Below are 23,564 nucleotides of genomic sequence, written 5' to 3'. Positions count from 1 at the left end.
GGACGGATCCAGTGACGAAGAATTCCTCTCCAGATTCCTTTGGGCGCACATCGAAAAATACTTGAACAAGGAGATCCCATTCTCCCTCTCTGCCGGACAAAGTTCGCTCCGCTGAATCCACATGTGGCTGGTTCGTTCTGTCACGGTGGGTAGTGGAAAATGGAAAAGGACTCAAATGCGGAGTGAAATGAAGGTTTAATAAAGATAAAACAAGAAACAAACAAACCAACAAAGGAAATCAGAACTTAATCCAACACGGAACAGGGCAGGACAGGCACAGACACACGTAACATGAACAACGAACCAGCACAGGACAGCAAACACAGGAAGACTAAATAGGGAGGCAAACAAGGAGGGTAACGAGCAGGACAGGTGGGACAACTAAACCAATAATCAGATAACAAGGGGGAGGGACCAGACAATGACAAGAGCACATGGCCCCAAAATAACAAAACACCCATGTGCATCACAAGACAGGACAGACATGTGACATCTACATAACCGCCGGACATCCATGTCTGTAGTTTTTTTTTACACTTTTCACTCGTGTTTGTAGTTCTAACCGAATCCTCGTCCAACGCACGATGGGTTGTGGGCAATATTAGCCGTTAGAGTGCGCATCGATCTGCACTTCGGATTCTGACCGGAAATAGTAGACCATCCAGGGTATCTTTGGAGCACTCATTTCAACATACTACGATTTGGGACGTACAGTACTAATTCTACTTTCGAATACTATTTAGGATGGATAGTGCGAATTGGGACGCAGCCATGCACTGAACATTTTAAAAACTTGTAGCCTTTTATGTTCAAACCGGAGTCAGACAAAGGGAGGAATGTCGTGTAGTCCCTACCATTTATCATTTGTAGCCGTTTGTTGTAGTTCTTAAAAAGCAATTTCTTTAAAATAAAATATCTCCCTTTGCTTTGAACTTTGAGCGTCGTAACTTTGCAGATGTTGTTTATCCTCAAACAGCAACACTACACAAGTTAGAAAAGTGAAATCATAAATCAACCACCCCTTTGAATGCAACAAATTTTAAATGCAAGTGAATGTTGAGGTAACTCAACATTGTAATGTAGTGTGAAAATGGAAATTCATACTGAGATGTGCTAAAGATTTCATTTAACAATGTTAGTAAAGTATCCGTGCTTTTAAAGATTACCTTTAAATTATTGTTAGATGACGGCTGTCACACTCACACACCGTTTGGACTTTGTTTTCAGTTTGTTGTCATGGTTGTTAATTGATTTGTCATTTAATTCAGCTGTGTGCACCTCATTATCGCCAGTACTTAAATTCCCTCTGTTTGTGTTCAGTATGTCCTGCCTCAATAATGCTTTGTGGAAGATAACTGGAAGTGTTCCTGCTACATGAGAGTTATATTAAAGTATTTTGATCCTTCATGCTTGTCTTCGTGTTCGTGTTTGCTACAAACCATGAAAACGGCAAATTATTCTAAATGTAAAAATATAGGGGAAATGAGTATGTATAGCACAAATAATAAAGTGAAATTAAATTAAAAACTCTCAGCCAATAACCATTTTGATCCTGATACAAGTAGTGATAGTAGTAGTGTGTTCACACTGAAAAATTAAAAACCTTTCCAAACCTTTCTTCTATTGCATTGTTTACATCACTTACTAAACTAATAGCCTACATTTCCTTAATAAGCGGCACATTTTTTAGTTAATGTGAAATGAGTTACACTTCTTTAAAACTGTAACACAAGCAACAGTAAAAAGTTTTTTACTCAATTCAATTTTTATGTGACTGACTAAATGATAATTTAAGGATATTTAAAGTGCAGTTTCACGTGTTCAGAAACATAAACGGATGTTGCACCCTTGAAATTAACCTTATCTTTCACATTGCTGTTTTAATATTCACAATGTGTGGGAAAATAAAGACAATTTTAGCCAATTAAAAAGTGGTTTAATTGCTTTTAGCACGCCTGTTTGTCTTGGCTCATTAATTGCTTGACTTGGCATAGATTTTGATCTGAATTTCACAGCATACACGCAGACAGAGAGGAACTGTGTCACAAGACAAGGGGAAGGAATAAAAAGCACAACAGCATTGAAAGACAGAATAGAAAAAGAGCGCAAGAGTGAGCGAGTCCGACCGTTCCCAGAGGAAAGCTAAAAGCAAATGGCTCTGCTTTCATCAATAGTCTCTGTCTCTCTCTCCTTATATGGCCTCTCTCCATCGCCGATAACATCTGTCAATAACTGACACTCGACATCAAGTCACAACCATGATGACATCAATCACTTACTATGACATCATCCATCAGCTCCACTCCAGACGGCCTGGCCTTGCCTGCGCTGCTTTTATTAAGCACAATATTCTGTGCTTCTTCAAGGAGCAGCAACGCTGGTCGTGTTTTTGGATGTGTTCCCTCTAGTGCCAAACAAATTCTAGCGCGAATGCAGAGAAAGAAAGAAACAAACACACAGCTGGAGTGGAGCCTTCATTAAGGGGGTGATGATGTATGCTGGTGCAGCTGAAGGCTCTGGCTCATAACAGGAATCTATACACAAAGTCATTAGGAGAGCTCCCTATGCTCTCCCGCCCAATACAACACCATTTCATCAGTTACTCATAACTGGCTTTTTACAGTTTCTGAAGACCGTGCGAGCGGGGCTTGCCTGAGCAATAGTCGCCACTGCAGAGAAATGTGGTTGGTTGCCAAAGTGGCGTGTCGCAATATACTGGAATTGACAATAACCATATAGTTAGCTTACCTGTGTGGAGGATTTTTGGATTCTGTAAAAAAGATGCAGTGTTAGACACTCCAGTCTACAGGAAGTGATGATTAATAGTAAGTTATTTTTGTACGCTTTTGTACAGTTATGGTTGCAAAACTCGTGGTGTGTAGCCAAATGGAGTTTGGGAGTTTCTTCACTGTCGCCTTTGGCTTGCTTACTTGTGGTTTAAAAGACACTTATTCTGTAATACTGCATTATCGATTTGACTGTACTATTGGATAAGAACGATATTTGAACTGAAGCGAGCTGGATGGTGACACAACTGTTTTCTGCAGAGCTGCTGTGTAGGTGATTTGACATTTCATAATTGATTAATCAATACTGTTATTGAACTGAACTGAATAAACGCTGAACTGGCTTGAGCTGAATAATGCCACTATTTCTGTTGTAGAGCTGATTTACTGCTGAATTAGAATTTGTCTCATATTTGATGAAGTTTGCATAATTGACCCTTCGCAGGGAGTTTGATTGACAGGTGATCTGACCAATCATACTTCGCCATCCGCCATTTTCTCCGACAAAGCAGTCAAAAGGGTTAGTAGATTAACATGGGAGGATTTAAACTTGAAAAACCGAGTGTACTGACGCCTTTCCGCGGTTAAAACAACATTCCTTCTTATGTTCATTCATGTTTATTTGATGCTATAAATTAACTAGAAGGAAGAGATGATCGGTTCACAAGCAGCTTTAACTGATGCTCTACAGCGATCTGTCACGACATAATAAAGAGCCACAAAACGGTATTTATTGTTTAAATTTCTTTAAAAAAATTACCAAATTTGAAAGGTTAGACTTTGTTTAATGTTTAATTACAAAAGTAACCGAAAAGTAACCAAATCTGTCCTGTCTGTCAGTGTGTTGTCAGACTCCTCTCTGCTCTGCGATGTATTTTTCACTGCGTGAGAACATGGTGTGGCGTGAGAGCGGCGTAGCTTGTCGGACATAGCGACAGTAACTAAGGGGGACGGGTCTTTGCGAACGGTCAATTGATTAAGTTATTTTCCTGTTTATTACTGAATCAACCTGTATTGCATAAAGCGCTGAATAAATAAAGGTGACTTGACTTGATTTAAAATGCCAGAGTACCTCCAGGAAATTCCTCAATGACAGAATTAGCAGCATCCTCTGTCTACTAGTAGGACTGTTACACACCTCATATGTGTGAGGTGTTTCACCATACTTCAAACGCTTCTCAGATTGTACCCTAGATTCAGCATATGGATTGAGAGCCTCCTTTAGTCTAGGTCTGTGGGTTTTATAGCTCACAACAAGCCACATGATTTGGGTAAAGGGGCGCAAAACTCGGTTTGTGTTTGATGCAGGCTTCCTCAATGGGCCAGCAACAAAACAAAACACAAAAAGCTAGCATCAGCCTGTTGTCCTCCCACTGTCAGACAAACACGCACGAGCGCCCAGATTTATGGAAATGGTCTCTCTCTCTCTTTTTTTTTGGCAGCAGGACTGGCCTTATCTGGACTCAGCCACTATCTACTGTTTGGACTAGATAAGTTTGCATTTGCATTCCTAATGAGATTGATCATGTCCAAGGGTGCTTGCCGTAGATGCATGCTCCGCTCGGCCATGGGTAGATGGGCAGGGCAGGAGGGTCACCACTGCATGCGGACCCCATGAGACATCATCCCGGCAGAAGGAAAGCTGGACCAGTCACCATACTGTCAGAATTCACACACAAACACACATTTTTTCCTCTCTCACTGTCTGCTTTCCCCTTTGGCCCCTAACCAAAAACTGTAATCACATTTCTCAGCTTGCACGATCTTTGGCAGAGGAGGACTGCTGGAGATTACACAAGCTTCTGCACAGCAGGAGAAGACTCATGTTTCTGTTATGACTCTATCAATACTGCTGACAGCAAACTCATAATATGGCCTGAAAACTGGATTTCAGTGACTGGAACTTTTGATTCCACGACAGCAATGTATGAACACCTTTATTTAGTCACATCAGCATGTTCTCATGCCAATAAACTTAAGAGATGATGATCATGAGGAAATAAACTGCAAGCTTTAGTTTGGAATTTGTCATTGAGCAGGTGCTTTCTTAACCAAAGACACTTACAAGACAAGACCTAAAACCCCATGAAATCTAGCTTTGTGGCTTTTAGGCCATGTTGGTAACGCTTTAGATTACAGCCCGGAATGTAGTTACAGGGTAAGTACAATAAAAATACATACACACGATCTAATATCACTGACTCGGAAACCTAAGTACCTCTTAGTTCTATAATACTTACAGTATAAATATTTTTTTAATTCTCCTGGTTGTTACCCCTGTATTCCCCAAACTTTACATATTGTTTCCTCATACTTGAATGCAAGTACTTCATAGGTACACTATAGTTACAGAAAGTTACACAGTACTTTCCGGGCTGTAATCTAAAGCGTTACCGCCATGTTTATTTTTAAAAGCTTGGAGAGCATTAGCTTCAATATTCAAATGTACTAAAATTCTCAGGTTGAATAAAACTCTCTGCAAATACACATAAGAAATTACGAATCCTGAAAGTGAAGATGGCAGAGACTGATAGGTCCCTGAATCTGCAATCATATCATTATGGCACAGCTGATTGGTTCTTGCTGTATCAATAGCCAATAAGTTCCCTGCTCAACCTTCAAACACTTGGTCAGCATTTGCTGTATCAGTTGTAGCACTTTGAGAAACCCTCCACCTTCCCCAGCTCCACCTGTATAGATCTGCTACAGGTAATTCATGTATGGTGTTGTACAGCAGCATGTTGTAAAAAGCCCAGATATTTAACCACTAAACTTAAGGGATGCACTTATATTAAGTTTGGCTAGTAGTTCATAATAATTTTTTTGTGATATATGATTACATTTATACTTATTCCTGTTTTTTTACAATATGTTTTAAACCGTTAATAACAGAGAACAATTACAAAAGGTGAGATACCAATGTATGGATAATAATGTATGTATAAATAAATTGCATGTTATTAGTAATTAGTTTCCTAAATAAAATTTTCATTTATAATAGGTAAGATGAATAAAGGCTTTTTAATTAGAATGAACTGAAAAATAAGGTCTAAATATCTGGACTCAATATTAGCCTAATCAGATTAATAACAGTAATTTAACCAAGGTGCGGTGTGAAAAATGAACAGCAATAAAGCTCTATGTAAATCAGAGCCAAGCCTGCGATAAATGACGTGTGACTGGACATTTAGACTGGATGTTTCACCCTACCACCCAACTTCAGGATAAGTTACACATGCAGAGTAGAAGTAGAGCGAAAAAGTAAGAAGTCTCATGCCCTTTTTTTCAATGTTTGATGAATCACTGAGTTGAAACATGAGTGAGTGAATGATGATCTTCTTCACATCAGCAAGAAGCGATCAGCAGACCCCAGAAAAGAAGAGTTACTAATGAAAGAGAGTCAGAGAGGCCGTTCAGCTACATTACTGCAGAGAAAAGAGGACTTTTAGCCTCTTTCAGGCCATTAAACAACATTCTATGAAAGGGGTCTGCAGTTTTCAAATTGGTCCCATAATCACCCCAGTAATAGCCCATGGAATAAAGTGTGCTAGAAAAGGCACTCTGTCCCTCACTCAAGTGTGCTGAACCCTAAAATACCACAAGCTAATTATATAATGACCACATTTATTGTCAACAGCATGAAAGACAGAAAAGTGGAGATTCATTTTTGGCAAAGTTTGAGTACCGTGTGCGAATATTTCTATCATAAACAGTCACGCACCAGCTAACACAGCAGGAGCAGGTACAGGCCAATGAACTGCTTTAATGAACTGTAAATGCCCTTCTGAAGAAACTAATAGCATGTAGAGGGCTCATTTCATGAATTTTTATCATTCTGTTTTCCCAAGAGGACCATTTACAAAACTAGTCAAGGTGTTTGTACCAAAACACTTGTAAGAGTAAAAAAAAAAACTATTACAAATATTTATATTTTGTTTTATTAAAAAACAAAACAAATGTAAATAAAATGTAAAACATATTAAATAAAAATTACGAATTTCAAATATTTAAAAGATTATATATATATAAAGTATTATGAATTATTATTATTATTATTATTAAGAAAAATGGAAATATACAACTTAAAAATGATATGAACCCCCTTAAATCATAACACAGGGATTTTATTTCATGTTAATTTAATTAACGTTTAAAATAAATAATGCCCCTTGATCTGTGCGCAAATTCCGTAATAAAAGATTTTAATCAATTAACATATGATATACGGTAATTAATTGAATAAAAATCTGCAATTGATGATCTCAAATGGCAGGATGCAAACCGGAGTCCTTCAACCAAATAAATGGACATAGAAGGTCAATTCCACTTCCCTCATGCCTCAGCGTACAGGAATTATGGGCGTTTGCTCAATTGTGTATGAGTTCAGTCATGCAGGCACATTTCCCTTTGCTTGAGCCTGTGTGCGTAAAAAAAAAAATCATTAAATCCAACAGTCATTTTCTTGTTTGAACACCGTTTGAAGGTAAGCAGAGTCTCTGAATGTGTTTGACCAGTGATCCGGCAGGCTATCATTCTCTTTAGAGAACACAATCAAAGTAGCCGCCAAATGCCACTGCATCAGTGTGAATGTGAAGTCCTGAGGCCACTGCAGTCACTCTTCATCTCTTTCTACCAACTATACATTATTCTTTAACAAGTCCTCTGCTATTCCTTCAATCCCTCACCATCTCTCAGGTCTTTAAATCAAGTCAGCTAATTAACACTGATGGAAGTGTGATACTATGGGTCGACTGCTGTAGATAGAACAGGACAGGAAAAGGTCCTGAAAGCCTCATTCAAGGTTAAGTGTGTAATTACTACATTAAAATGATTTCTCCTATCACAGCTTAAAACGCAGTGTAAGCCATTCATCATATCCTACAACTCAATTCTTGATAGATAGATAGACAGACAGACAGACAGACAGACAGACAGACAGACAGACAGACAGACAGACAGACAGATAATGAAATCTGAGGCTGTAAAGGGCTGAGTTCAAGCTGGCTGGGTAAATAGCAGCACTAATAAAAGAGAGAAGCTCCGAAGAACTGAATGAACTCATCAAATACATGAGGTTTGTCCAACTGGATTATAAAGGATCTAATTAACCTAAGATTCTATGCGCAAGACAAACTTCAACCTTTGACGAGTTGAACTTCACTTGTCAGTCCATATGCTAATTGAAACAAGTGTCAGATTCAGAAATGCTGCTAAAGTCTCTGACCGTACAGGAAACAATGCCTTTAATGAGTCATTTCTCCAGTGTATTACACGCTGTCCCCCAATTAGTGTGGCCAGCTGAGTACTACGCATTGAGAGTGATTCGCTGACCTCGCCAAATCTGTTGTTTTAGTTCGCTGTGGACCAGAACTTGAAGACATTAATAAATGCCCTATGTGATCCTTCTATCTGCCCGATTCAATACATTTGCTAATTCCCAACATGAGAGACCAATCAGTGCTTCAGTTTATCCCGTGGTTCATTAGAGCTGATCGTTAGGAGGCCCCTAGGAGGGGCCATGACACATCTTCTAAAAGAGTGCACACTCTTCCGATCAAAATAGAGGTAAAAAAAAGCAGAAACAAGCGATGGCATATGTAAGCAGATGCATATGTAAAATGATCATGACCTTGGAGAAGCATATAAATCAAAACTGCGTAATGTTACTGAATGGAACATCAACTATAGGACTGTGCAAGCATAGGGGTGTTGATGGACTTGACATATATGTTTTAATCATCATTCTGAATCTGATCTGGATGTAATTTTTGATAAAAACACAATTTTCTCAGCTTTTTGATGAAAATGTTGCTTATTGATGAAACTTACCAACATTCAAGTGTTGACAAAAAAAGAATGCATTAAGCTAGAATAAAACAGGGTTTGTTTAAAAGCAGAGGCTCTGTCTTTTATATATATATGGCTATATATTGCAGATATTCATAAAACTAAATATTCTGGGGGCCATGAACATTTTGTGAATATGATTAAAAAAAATGCTGACAGTGGCTGGCAACTTAAAAAAAAAGCTTATTAATCTTTTTGTAACGCGATAAATTAACGATATATTAAAATATGTATACACATCATGGTAGTATTTATCCAAATAATTAAGCATTGGGAAAACGAAGCATTTCCACAGTTATTAAATCTAGTAAATTTATATATTTTCATTTAAAACAAATGTAATGCACATTTATGACACTATATGCTGTGTTGTATTGGGATCTATGGATTTTAAAAAATAGTTTGTGTTTTCCTTTGTTTGTTTGTTTGTTTGGAGTTATTTGTGACTTGGACTTGTTTTAAAAAGCCAAACAGACAAATCCTCCTCAGATGACTGTCAACTCCAGCCACCAACATCAAATCAATCTCTTGTAAAATGAACAGCGATCCTTTAAAAAACCAAACCAATGTGCCTAACACAGTTAGTGTGCATACTGTGTGTGGCATTTGACATTTGACCGCATGTGATGGGCGGCTTGGGAGAGCACACAGGAGATTAGATGACACACACACACACACACACACACACACACACACACACACACACACACACACACACACACACACACACACACACACACACACACACACACACACACACACACACACACACACACACACACACACACACACGGTCCTTCTCATTAGCAGCAGAGACCGCATACACAGAGAAACTGCTGACCACTGAGGGCTTTTACAAATGCTGACATGTGGCCCCCAAACTGACCTTATGGTTCAGCGAGAGATGTGCATGTGCCATACACACACAAACACACTCTCTAACCAATATGCCCAGTGATCCCCTAAAAAAAGAAAGAAAGAAAGAAAGAAAGACAAAAAAAAATCAATGTTTTGTGTTTCACAGGCCACTGCAAGCTAATGAAAGTCATTCATTACATGCACCAGCCAGCAACCAAAACACTTTACACTACCTCTAAACGCTTTATACTAAACCATCTAATAGCTTCTTTTTCCCTTTCCTCTCATCATGCAAATGATTGTTTTAGACACAATAGAGCATTCATTTAGAGGTCAAGTTCACATTTCTTCCTCCATTACAGCATTTTTTCCCCTGTGATTTGCATATTAATCTCGACCTTATCTACTCATCTGCACTTGTTTGTTTGGCCCAAGTAATGGAATCTCATCACGTCCAGTAGTAGCCACCTATACCGTTTCAATGTAAAACAAATATATAAATCTGCCAATAAATAATACAACAATTTATCGAATCAACTTAATGAATCCTTGCTGAAAACTATTTTTATTATCAACTTTTTTTAATCACTATTTTGTAATTTTCCTCTATTTTAAACGGTTCTACAATGTGACAGATGTATGTGTCTTAACAATGCAAAATAACAAAAATGCAAAATCGTTTCACCCATGCATGTTCCATGCTCAATTAATACTATTGTGTCTTTGGCATAGGCATAACTGAAGCATAATTGAAAATCAAGGCTTGGTAATATTGGAAGGGCTTTGATGATGTAATTTTTCTCATAATGCCATTCTATAAGTGTGGGTAATTCTGTTCAGAGTCATACTGGTCCCTTATGCGCACAGGCTCTAAGAGGCTTATTATGGCATTATAAAGTAAAACCTTCAAAACATCCATCCAGTCTGCATTTTCCAAGTGGATACGGCTTCCATCACTTCAGTTTGGACAAATTCTAAACAATAATACATCATCACAATACCACAATAATGAATAATCTGCTCAAACTCAACACACAAGTTTAGTATCACACATAGTATGCACAGAAGTGTTAACGTAAGCGTACTTTGACATCCTCCGAAAATGAGACTTCAATTTCTACAAAATAATGTTGAAGGAAATCACACGATAATTCCATTTTTGTCCCTCCACTTCACTCATGTTTGCAGTCACATGGTCTTTAGGATAATGACTTCCACCAGCTTACGCTTTATGCACAACCTTTGCCGTTTAAAAGATTCGTGCAGAACTTCAGCTGAAGCAAAATGGACAGTCATGCTTTCAGGCGAAGCAATTCACCACGGTACATTATTGCGCTGGAGCGATGACTGGCAACCCATTATCCAATTTGAATAATAACACATTGCCTTCAGCCCGTGAGCTACGGAAGTCTCGGCTCTAAAAATATAGCATAGAATAGAAAGGAACAGGCAGAAATAGTGTGAAAGAGCTTTGCCTTAATGTCCTCTCTGTAGGTTACAGCAGCCGTTTAAAGAGAGACCTGAAGCGGCCCACCCGCACACACACACACACCGCGCATCTAACTGGGACAGCAGATGCTCAGCGGGAAAGATGCTGAATGGAACTAACCGTTCACACACACACACACACACACACACACACACACACACACACACACACACACACACACACACACACACACACACACACACACACACACACACACACACACACACACACACACACACACACACACACACACACACACACTTCATTAATGCAAAGGTAACCGTGCTTTTGTATAAACAGCTTTCTGTTGTTAGTTTTCACAAATAAAAATGTGCCAATGCATCCTTGCTCATTGGGAAATTAAGCTGTTTTTGTCTTCATACTAGTGGATGGTCTTGCAAATTTGTATAGACAAAGGTTATATCTATAGAGGTCTGTCTTTGTCTCAGAATTAATTAATTATGGTAATGTGACTATATCACGTATTTGCGACTTTATGTCTCTTAAAGGGAAAGTTCACCCAAAAATGTTACTTCTGTCATTTATTCACCCTCAAGTTGTTCCAAAACTGTATGAGTTTCTTTCTTAAAGACAGTTAATGGGCCCCATTGACTTCTAAACTAGGAAAAAAATACTATGTACTGTAAGTCAATGGCTACTGTCTGGTTATTAACATTCTTCAAAACATCTTCTTTTGTGTTTAACAGAAGCAAAGAAACTCATACATATTGAGTATGAATAAATTATGACTCCATTTTCATTTTTGTGTGAACTACCCCTTTAACTGTGACTTTATAACAATTGTTTACTGTATCTTAAAATGTGTACATTATTTCTCACAATTTATCATATATTTCTTACAATTTATAAAAAAATTCTCACAATTTATAAAAAAATTCTCACAATTTATACTTTTTTTCCTCACAAGTGTTACGCTACATCACACAAGTATGAATATTTCGACTGTTTATCAGAATCTATTTTTCACAATTAAGTCTTTATCTCTCACATTATAGGACTTATTTCACAATTATGAGTTGTAGCCTACTTTTTACTCTGAAACTGGCTTTAACAGATCTCTGTACCTTAAAGCACGCAGACTTAAATTTAGTTGAAAGCCTCAGGTTGACTTTAATACGCAGTGAGCGAGAGGAATTTTGGGTGAAAAATGTAAATGCACAGAGAGCTAAAACCTTTGGGGGAATTGGCCACATAGAGAACACATAGTCAGACATGTTATTCAGAGATGACCTTTCACTAAACACTGCCTGCTGTTCCCCAGGCACTGAGAGAAAAAGATGGAGGAAGAGAAAGCGAGGAAGTGAAGCTAGAAAGATAGAGCCACTGCATCAACAACACACAGAGCCACACACACACCCATGCAACACTTAATATTAATATTAAGGATGTTCAGATCGCCTCCATACTCACATATGTTCACTAAATGACCCATATTCTAATACTGAAAGCAGTCAAACTACTAATCCAAATGATATTAGCCGGGGCAAATATCTCAATGTCAAGATGCTTAATGTACCTAAACAGCATTTTGAGGAGTCATAAGCGCAATTTAAGTCGCCTGGTTCCACACACACTTCCACAGACATGCCTAAGCTGGGGAGGGGCACCAACTAGGGGGCCTCAGCACACTTCCAAGGGGACCAAAAGATGGGTTAATCTGTTAACTGTCAGTGTCCCACTCACATATTTTAGTAATCATCATAAATTAGTTATCATTCATGAAATAAAACTCTCAAAATTCATCATGTAAACACAGACATTGCATTATCATAGAAACGGTACTTTAAAGGGTTAGTTCACCCAAAAATGAAAATTCTGTCAGTAATTATGTTGTTCCAACCCCGTAAGACTTTCGTTCATCTTCGGAACACAAATGAATATATTTTTGATTAAATCTGAGAGCTGTCTCACTCCTCCATAGACTTCTATTGTTATTGAAACTTGCCGGACCAGAAAGTCAGTAAAATCAATGTTTAAAATAGTCCAAGTGACTACAGTGGCGAAGTTTATCAAGCGACAAGAATACCTTATGTGCGCAAAACCCCCCAAAAATAACGACTTTATTCAACTGTTCATATTCTTCCGTGTGGGCCTCCTATGTCCGAACGTAGGCTCACTATTGGCCAGCATCACACACACACATGACCAGTGTCGGCCAATAGTGAGCCTACGTTCTGACATACAACCCAGAAGCGCGACGCTGTTACACTACGTGAACTCACTCAGAGGCTCACACAGAAGAAAATGAATAGTTGAACAAAGTCGTTATTTTTGTTGTTTTTTTGCGTTATTTTTGTAATTTGCGTTTAAAAATGACATGTATTTATTTAATAAATAATGATTTAATATATTTAAATTACATAAAGTTATTTTATCATATCACTCCTAGTTTGGAGTCAAAAAAAAGGATGCGCCAATATCCAAAAATGCTGTCTAGGTATAGCTCACTCATTTTAAAGACAGCCACTGTCTCAAGGGCCTGGATGGAGAGCTGATGGGAAGCAGCAGTTGATTGAGAGAAGCAGGTCTGTATCACTTCCTGATGTCTGCTATCTCTCTTTAGAGATATTTCCAAATGCTCAGCATCAGGAGATTGACTTGTCAAACGAAAGCGATGTCTCCTGACAGAATAAAGACTAAAAGGTTATTCATTCAGAATATTTAACCACCCAACCTGAGAGAGATGAGGGAGCCGTGAAAGACAAGCGCTGAGCGTTTAGTAAAATTTACTTGTGAGCATGTTAAAAACATATTAACCAATATATTTTGCTATAAGAAAGATCCCACCAAACCAAAATAGAAGAAAACATGACGCCACAGAAGAAGAAGAGTCTGGGTATGTGTGTGTTTGTGTGTAATCATGTTATTGGGCAGGACGTGTTCCAGACAACCGTGAACCAGACTGATCCAGTGCCAAAGAGTGACTGGATTTACAGCAGTAACACATTAACACACATGAATCACACTCAATGTTTACTCAACTCTGTGTGCCGCTACTGAAAACACAGAAAAACACAAGCAAAAAATTAAAAATTAAATGCGCACCCAGTTTAACTTGGTTTTCGGCCACAAGTTTTCCAATTATACATGACGTGCATCAAGTTTACAGTCAAATTTCAGGAAATGTCTAATTTGCATATTTACTTTTTGTGAAAAATGTAGGCAACACATTCCAGCTTATTTCACGCTCAGAAAATAACCGACTTAAAGTCCATCCTGCACTACAAGAAACTACTACCACTCACACAACTCATACAGTAAACCTTATTTTGGGCTTTGTGGTAATGTATCTATGCAAGCATGCAGGCCCAGTGAGCCGAGTGTCTCTTTATCAACTCTACCCAGAATTCCCAGGAGACTCATTTGACAATCAAGGCTGGTCTACTGTAATAGCATCTCCAGTCTTCAATACAGTCAGGCTGATAAGTCGACACTGGCTCAGTGTCTTTGTCTCAAGTATCAAACCCAACAATATGCAACAGATGGTAGGAAGACACACACCATATACACCCACAACTAAAGATGAATGACAAAACAGTGACACTTTCTGTTTATATAATGAATAATAAAAACATACTGTCTGACTCTGTTATCATTTCATAAATAATTGTTACCACAGTGAAAATTAATTAAAGAGAATATATATCACATTAAATTTGGCAAGGATCATGCGTATTATACTGTTTTTTAATCATGCATTATAACTACTATTTATAAATGCTAATTATTGGATGAATTTCACATATGAAGAAAACAAATATTTTTAAACAACACAGTATTTGCTGTGCTGCATTTAATTAATGACGATTTAAATAATACAAAATATTAATGCTACCATACAATCAGAAGAATCTGTCAAAATTTGGATAAAAATATATAAAAAATTCAACACACAATGGACTAAAATATGCATAACAATCATGAATCAAAAAAGATTCATTTGGCATTTATTTTAGGTAAAGCGTTACCAGAAAATATGACAGATAAAGTTTGCGTCTTTGAGCTTGTGTATATGAGGAGACAGATTTTAATTCCGAACAAATTCACTTGAGTTCACATGATGTAATTACGATTTCCTCTTGTTGGTAGGAAATTCCCAGGAGCACTCGAATGCAGCACGGCTTCATAGAAAGCGTTACTGATTAAGTATTGCATTTATTCTGGAAAGTCAAATGTAACCGAAACCACAAACAGAGCAACACCGTGCGAGAACAAGTGTTTTTCACAGATGGCCACTGGAAACATCAGTTGAATGAAAATCTTAATCAGCTGCATGTTGTGTAATGCTTCACTTATGGCAAATTAAAAGGCTAAATCAATATTATGCAGCCGAGTAACATTGTGGCTTTCTTCCCGTATACTTAGCTCTCAGTGGTAACCTTGAGACTCTGAGCGCAGCAGGACTTCATTTCTTTCTCACCCTGTCGCTTTCATCGGACCGGTTAAAGACTGATTCTTTTCATATAAGACAACTGTGAATAGGGAATAAAAATGTGTGCTAAAAATGATGGACATTCTTTTTTTGGGGTTTTACACAGGCACACGCACCTCCAGTCCCACTGAAGTGAACTTCTTAACAGTCAAACATCTTCATACAGTGCATTTGAGAGGCTCGAGATGTCTTTTGAACCTGTCCCTCACTTAAGAGTTACTGTGAGAGAGTCACGGACAAATTAAAGAGCTCAGAGTGACAGACCTCCACTGTATCTCCTCCCTTCCTCTTTCACTGAAAAAAAACTCACAGCCAACAAGAGATTCCTGGAAGGTCAAGCCACAAAGAGATACACATAATTAACAAGTGTGAAGAATGTTAACTAAAGCTAAATGATGTTAATTGCTATTGAATGTTGGGGAAGCTAATGGGACACTCACTTAAGAGAAGACTACGTTTCCCCTTGGATTCAACAATGCAATTTTTTTTTAATAAAGTTGTATTTCATTCACATACACACACAATTATCAAAAAAATATTATTAGTGTAATATAATAATAATAATAGCATTATTATTATTATTATTAAATTTTAATATAACAATTTGAAGAAAAAAACTGTTATACATTGTTAGACATCTATTATTTTACATTATTTTAATGTATTTAAAATTAAATTATGTTAATTATGTTAAATTACCATTAATAAATTAACAGATTATTAAATAATAATAATTATTATTATATTCTAAATATTTCTATTTTATTATAATATAAGATTGTATTTTATGGATTTCTAAACATATACTAAAAAACACACAAACAAGTAAAAGGGTTAGTCTAATTAGCTTTATATAAAAACAATAGAGTGTCCTTATTTAGCTAAGTAACATGTGCAGACTTGAGTCCGGGGCTCAGATGGGGCTCTGTCATGCGGTAAATGTCTTTGAGTTTCTCTAAGGCATGAGAAGAAACCTGTGGAAACTAGTTTAACCCGGGTGCCCTCATGTGACAGAATCACATGTGCACACGTGGGCCCCAAAATGGGGAGCCATGCACACTTTCTTTCACATACAAACTCAAGGTAATGTATGTAAATCACAATATGAGCTGAAATTACATTTGAAACTCCCCCTTGACCCTTGCACAAAGAAGTCAAGAATATTGTCAGCATTTCCATAACCATACAATTACATCCTTCAGACAGCACGCCCTCATTATAGAGACTTGTTGAAGAATTAGATAGCCACTGCTGCACACACCCACACACAGTACATTAGCATTACCTGATACTACTCATGCTGCCACCTGTCTCAGATCCCAGTTTGCATCGCTCCAGTTGAGTAGCCACTATCTGACGCTCCGCCTCCAGCTCTCGAGTTAATCTTTCAAACTGTAGTTCCTGGGGAAAGAAAAAGACAGATGGTCAGTTAAAAAAAATTCAGTGAATGCCATTATGTCACTTATTCTTGACTATTGAAATACAACATATTCTGATTAAAATTACACAGTGTTACACAAGTCTGTCCACAGTAACAGTTGAAACTAGAATTGTCAATTTTCTGAGATAATAATGAATGGCATTTAATTGTCCAAAAGTTGCCGTCATGATGCTAAAGTGTTCTTATGTATCTGTTTATTATTTTTTGCTATGGCGTTGTTATAGGGTTGGGTGAACAATACTGTTTAATCAAGATCGGTCTTTTAGTCTATGTTGTTTTTCAGTTGATGCATGAATACAACTACACCAAACGTTATTTGTAGTGCGCCGGTGATTTGTTACTTTTACTAAAAAACAGTCTCAGCTTTCAAATTCTGTCAATTTTATAACAAAGTTACAACAGTAAATCCTGTTTTGACACTCTTTCATGTGTGCGTGACACATGAACGCACATGAACTGATCATATCTTCCTCTTCCCTACTAGTTATAGCACAAAATCAACACGAATATCAGAAGGCATGTTTAAAGAAACAGAACAACTTGCTGAAATATATCTGAAAAATAAATCAGCTTGTAAAAAAACGTCACATAACGTTCCATTTACCTCAGAAAAAAACGTTCAACATCTGTGGAGGAGATTGTTGCAAAATATTACATATTCATCATTATGTTTCTACTTAACCTGTAAGTGATGATTATCAGATGTACCGGCATGTATGAAAAAATATTTTATGAAAAAAATTATTGTTAAATTTTTTTCATTAAAGCCATAATTTAAATGTTTATATTTCAACAACAAATTGGAGTAGAAACATAATTATATAATTAAATTTAAATCCTGAAGTCTGGGTGAAATTATGGTCTGGTACATCTGATTAGAAAAGATTAGATAACTTTTTTTAGAAAAGTAAGAGAACTTCATCTGGATGATTTGAATTAACATACTAATACTAAGTGTTTGGGGTTTGTTCAAATCCCTAACCATATAAGCCTTAGCAAGAACCACTAATTACATTCAATGCCATTTTAAAAGTCTATATTCCTATAGACGGCACATTCCGTTCTCTCCTGTAATTATATTGAGTTGAAAAACATGTTATTTTGACCATATTAAACTCTAGTCCCATTGAGAATCTTCTTTAGAATTTGTGGAGCAACGTGCAAGCCAGCAATAAATCAAACGGGCAGACCTCCGGCCGGCCCTGAGAGATGATAATCACCCCTAACGCCCCAGCTGGGACCGAAAGTGTACTATCAGTGGATATAATCGCTTAGACGGCAAGCCCCAAGCTGCCCCCTCCAAGACGACAGCGTTTCCACCAAACGAGAAGCCTTCAAAGAACTTCCAATTTCTCAAATAGACTCAAAGAAAGACTAAAGAGCTGCATCAGTGTTCTAACCTGATGCGATAAGATTCCAGCAACAAGCAATTTATCTGTCCACACCAATGAATATGATCAGATTCCAATCGGTATTGCACAAAATCGGATTTGGACAGACCGTCTGAACGAGGCTTTAGGGCCCTGCAGAACACCTCACCCCCAGGAAGCCAATCGTTGTGTATCGTCGTTGTGTTATGACAAAAACTCTGAATAACATAGAAAAGTATATCTTATATCGTGTGTCGCATCCGGTTAGGACACGGTGTAAGACCCCCAAAGTGTTTTATTCCTGCAGAGCAGAGAAACGGTCCAGAAAACGGAGATGAGGATAAAATAGGAATTGAGAAAAGAATCCGATGCTCCTCGGCAGGTGTTCTCGTCACCGGTGCCTGTTTTAATTACAGCTGGGCAGGACGATCGATGGGGGTCTGATCCGTAACCACATGCATACAGGGATCGTACAATAGAAGGGTTTATTGATCCAGCTCTGAAAGCCATTTGTGGACTAAATCAGATGATGGTGTGTCCCACAGCCCTTATTCCTAGACATCAGAATAACTCCTTATTCCTTTTCAATCCCCAAAACACCCCCTTTTTATCCACACTTAATCACAACCAACCAGCTCTCTGTCACCAAACAAACCAGCAAACCACAAATGTGCTGCAAATTAATCTCCTTTCCTCTCTTTTTCTCACACCTTTCACACTTCTCCCATAGGATTTTTCTTTTCTCACATTTGTGTAGTTCAGGACACTGACACATTAAAAGAGGATACGGACTGAAATACATCCAACCTACAGAGGAATACATTCAAAGTAATTCAATCTAAAGAATGACGCTGTTGGTATGGCTGTGTTCTCTACTAAATCTCTTTTCAACTATATATCAAATAACAACAATATATTTTGTTATAATTTTGCCGAAACTACCTGTACATATAAAACCAGGCAACATTGCGAATATTGCTGTAATGTGCTTTTTATTTGTGCCTCTTTCTAAAGCCTGCGTCATAAAATTATGTTTGCATTCCCTCCACGTCTCAATATGGGTGTGAGAGCGCTAAGACATTTTAATGCCTCATAGCTCTTATTCAAAATTCAAAAACAGTTGGTATGTTTGTTCATTTGCGTAACTCGGCTCAAACTGGCTGTTTCAATCAATCAATCCAAAACTCTGAATCAACAGTGTTGCGTCATCACCTGTAAAATATTCACGCATACAGCCCTTAAAGGGATAGTTCACCCAAATATGAAAATTCTGTTATTTACTAAATTAACAAATCTAAATGAGATTCTTTCTTAAGCTAAACACAAAAGAAGAGAGTTTGAAGAGTGTTGTAACAAACAGTTACTGTATGGACCCCATTGACTTCCTGTATGGAAAAAAACACACTATGGAAGTCAATGGTCCCCCACTACTGTTTGGCTACAAAATATCTTATTTTGTGTTCAGAAATTCATAGGCTACATATTGGGAACAACTTGAGGGTGAGTAAATGATGAGAGAGTTTTAATTTTTTGGTGAACTGTTCCTTTAAGGGGACACGGTGATGGGGAAAAAAACTGTGATAAGAGGAAGCATTATATTTCAACGCTTGTGTGTTCACTCACAAAACATTTGTGTCTCCCCCGAGAATCTTTGCATTGAGCAGAATGTTTGCATTCTCTCTCTCTCATTAGTTTGGTAAAAGAAACACAAAAGTCTGCAAGTGAACGGCAAGTAATTTTGTGTTTGCTCAAGAAAAAGGATTAAAATAGTTTTTTCCTCCCACCTCATATTATTTCCATCACCAAACATTTTGTGAGTAAACAAAGTTTCTCAGGGAAATGCAAATCTTTTGAAAAAGCATTCAAATATAATTATTTCAATTGTATAATGAAATTATAGCAATATGTCCCTTAAAATGCTATTAAAAACACATATATTTAATTAAATGTTGCTTTATATTATACATATGTTTTATATAGTTGCATTGGAGCATATACATAAAAATAAAATAAAAAAATAGAAAAAACTGGAAAATTGTGGAACTGTGGATTTTTTCTTTCTTTACTGTATTTGACTTCTTGCATTAAACAATGAATCTACTTGGCAAAAATAGCTTTTTGGTTGCAATGATGTTTCTTTTTGTTTTGATGCATTTCATTTATAAATATTAAAAGTAGCACTGTCAAATCGATTAATCACACCTAACAAAAGTATGTATATATATATATATATACACACATATATATTGTATAAAAAAACCTTTTATTATTAGATGCGATTAATCACAATTAATAGATTTGACAGCACTAAGAAAAAAGAAAAGAAAAAGGAAAATATCTCCCAATATGGCTTAAAGTAGTTATTATGGAACAATGTCACTATCAAAGAAGGTAAATTGATGTTGCAAACCACTAGAGCGGCAACACCTGTTGATCAGAGTTCAAAGGAAATAAGTGCAAATATATATAAGAACTGACAGCAATTGTGACTGAAATCTACCAACTAAAACCAGTATAAGTAAGGCTGGAGAGCCAGCCAATGAGAATTAATGTTTTACTGTATTATGCCAGACATAAAAAGAAGCACAACACATGTCCACAAGAAAAAGAAAAAAAACTTTCATGAACACCGTAACCAACATTAAGCAAAGCATATAAATACAATACAGTTAAAGTTCAAAAACTCATCCTTTAAATCAGCAACATTCTTTCCACCTTCCCCATCACGGATCAGAAAAAAAGCCATACCTCGTCTCCTCCTCCCACACGCCAGAGCAAACAAGATCAGCGTAAAGCCAGTCCGTCGACCATCCTTCCACTTAGCTCTTCCCATTAGAGAAATTCCTCAACTCATTACAGGCGCGGCCGGTCTGCCAGCCGCAGCTTCCCAACACCTCGCGCACAACACAGGCTCAGTCAGCCACAAAGGTCTCCATGGCAACAGAGGACCCAGCGCCCCCCTCTGGCATTATTTATGCAATGTTTCATCGGCGAACGTCCCGCCCACCAGCCAGACTGCCAAACCGAGCCTCCCTCCAATCACTCTCCCGTCTGCCCCTTTTCGCAGGACGATTTGTGCCCGCCACCTCAAAGACCGGGCGAGAATTCAGAGTGCCTTTGGGGTGAAACGCTAAATGCCTCTCTCCTCCATTCTTCCTCCCCCTATCCATCCCTCGGCGCTCTGAAAAGCCTGAGAACTTTCACTGTCTGTTCCACATCAATACCAGCCTGGAAGTCGGCGTTCCTGAGAGAGCCGGAACGATTTATCCAAAGCGCTGTGTCGGAATATGTTTAAATACAATGGAGACCCAGGAGAGGCAGTGTGTATTATCGAAGAAAGAGGGATGCCAGAGCGTTTCGGTGGCCAAAACTTCTCCAGCCTTTTTTTTTTTTTTTTTGCGTTACCAGATAGTCATTATTTATTGAAAGGACACTATTTCACAGCATACGGTTAAATGACCTGTCTGGCTGCAGTCAAAGTAAATGAGAGATGGGACTGCATTTAACTAAGCCAATCTAAACATCATAAAAGCTGGGGTTTCAGAGGTTTAGTTGCTGGAGCAACAAGCAGGGGAAATAAAGAGAGTGAGAGAGAGAGAGAGAGAGAGAGAGAGAGAGAGAGAGAGAGAGAGAGAGAGAGAGAGAGAGAGAGAGAGAGAGAGAGAGAGAGAGAGAGAGAGAGAGAGAATGCTGAGATGTTGCTGACCGCCTGCTCAATAGGGCCGGTCAGTGATGAAAGCTGATTGATAAAAGGTTACTCTCGCTGTTCTCATGCATACCAAGTGCGCTGTCACCCTCTCGTCTAATAAGCTCCTCTCTTCCTTCTGATCTCTCCATCCTTACAGATGAGCTGGAGATGATGGTCAGGAAAGATTTAGTAACGCCACTGCTGAACGCAAAGGGATCGAGGCATTCTTTATTAAGAATGAATTCACAATATATTGGTAGCAGTTGTCTGTTGATATCAGAGATTTTTCTTTCATTTATCGGCCAGTATTGTATAATTAATTGTGACTTTTAGATCTAGATTACCATTGCTGCCATCTAACACTCTTAAAATGTAGCCTTTAAAAATACTATATTTAATAAAATTTAAACATTTAAAATTATTGGTATTAGTTTGTAGTTTTTTAACACAAAATGTTAACACACTATAGTACGGTTTCTACAGTATTTTTAATCAACTAAATGTAGTTTCGCTAAGAATAAGTGACTTCAAAACATTAAAACAAAAAAATCGACCCCTAACTTTTGAACAGTAGTGTATTTTAATATTTTCCATGGGGCTGTACACTCAGGTGAACAAAACACTGATATGACTCCAACATGATGCTGAACCCACATACAACTTACTACAAAAGCACACAATCTTTCTATTGTCCAGCGATGGTTTCGCTTGCACTGATCATCTCAGACAGGGAATATCCTATTTCATCCCCCCAGGGAAACCACCTGTATCCCCCACAGAATGAACAATAGGTCATGTGATCCGACGGCTGAGCGAACCCTTCCATCTCTCTCAGGTGACTGATGACAAGTCTGAGGTCATCTGACCTGCTGTCCACTCACACATACAGTACTGAAGGGTTGTCCTTGTTAGGCAACTTCATGTCAGGATTCAGGACACTGGCCTGTTACCGGTTAAAGCCAGTTTTCACGGGATATTTAGCATGTCAAACATGACGTTAAGTGCTTGAACTAAAAGTCTGCTAGAGGAAGAAAAAAAACATAATTATTGCCTTAAAAGCACCATTAATGACTCAGTTAATGGAGTTTCGTAATACGATTTGAAATACTTTAAACATTTTATACAATGTAAATGAGCTTTAAATAGTTTAAATGTCACAGCATGAATGTCTTGTAATACTGTGTCTAAACAAAAGAAAATGGATGCTATGTATAAAAATAAGCCAATCCAGATAAAAAAATAATTGTCAACAAATATCATCCAATAACCAATACAATATATCATTATAAATTTCAAAATCTACTAAAGACCTTGTCAATGGACATTTTCTGTTTTCAAATATCACTTTTTAGTGAATTTGTACTAAATATGATAAAGAATAAGCATTTAAATCAGCAATTGCATCAGTCTTATTCGCTATCACTAAATTGTGTGTGTGTGTGTGCGTGTGCGTGTGCGTGTGTGTGTGTGTGTGTGTGCGTGTGCGTGTGTGTGTGTGTGAGTGTGAAAAGAGAACACTATTGAGTATAGGGATATTAAAAAAAACTAGGCCAACCATATACTTGACCTGAGTTTGACTCTCATTCACTGCTTTAATGTTGTTGTGTTGGTATATTACGCAATACAAGCTTT

General features: G+C 37.7%; 1 protein-coding gene across 5 annotated transcripts in view; it reads right to left on the bottom strand.

Annotated features, from left to right (window-relative positions):
- Positions 1 to 23,564, bottom strand: part of ctnnd2a (catenin (cadherin-associated protein), delta 2a) — a 259,552-nt gene that overhangs the window by 168,946 nt on the left and 67,042 nt on the right. For 4 of the 5 annotated variants that reach the window (XM_079601833.1, XM_079601834.1, XM_079601836.1 and 1 more), the window contains exon 3: positions 16,719 to 16,834. In XM_079601833.1, coding sequence (XP_079457959.1) covers positions 16,719 to 16,834 — 116 coding nt within the window. Of the gene's footprint in view, positions 1 to 16,718; positions 16,835 to 20,992; positions 21,114 to 23,564 lie in introns of those variants that run through there. The other variant, XM_079601835.1, reaches the window with a different exon arrangement.

Source organism: Phoxinus phoxinus (assembly GCF_949152265.1).
Source record: "Phoxinus phoxinus genome assembly, chromosome: 24".
In the NCBI taxonomy this organism is placed as follows: domain Eukaryota; kingdom Metazoa; phylum Chordata; class Actinopteri; order Cypriniformes; family Leuciscidae; genus Phoxinus; species Phoxinus phoxinus.
This window is presented reverse-complemented; position numbering and strand designations above follow the sequence as displayed.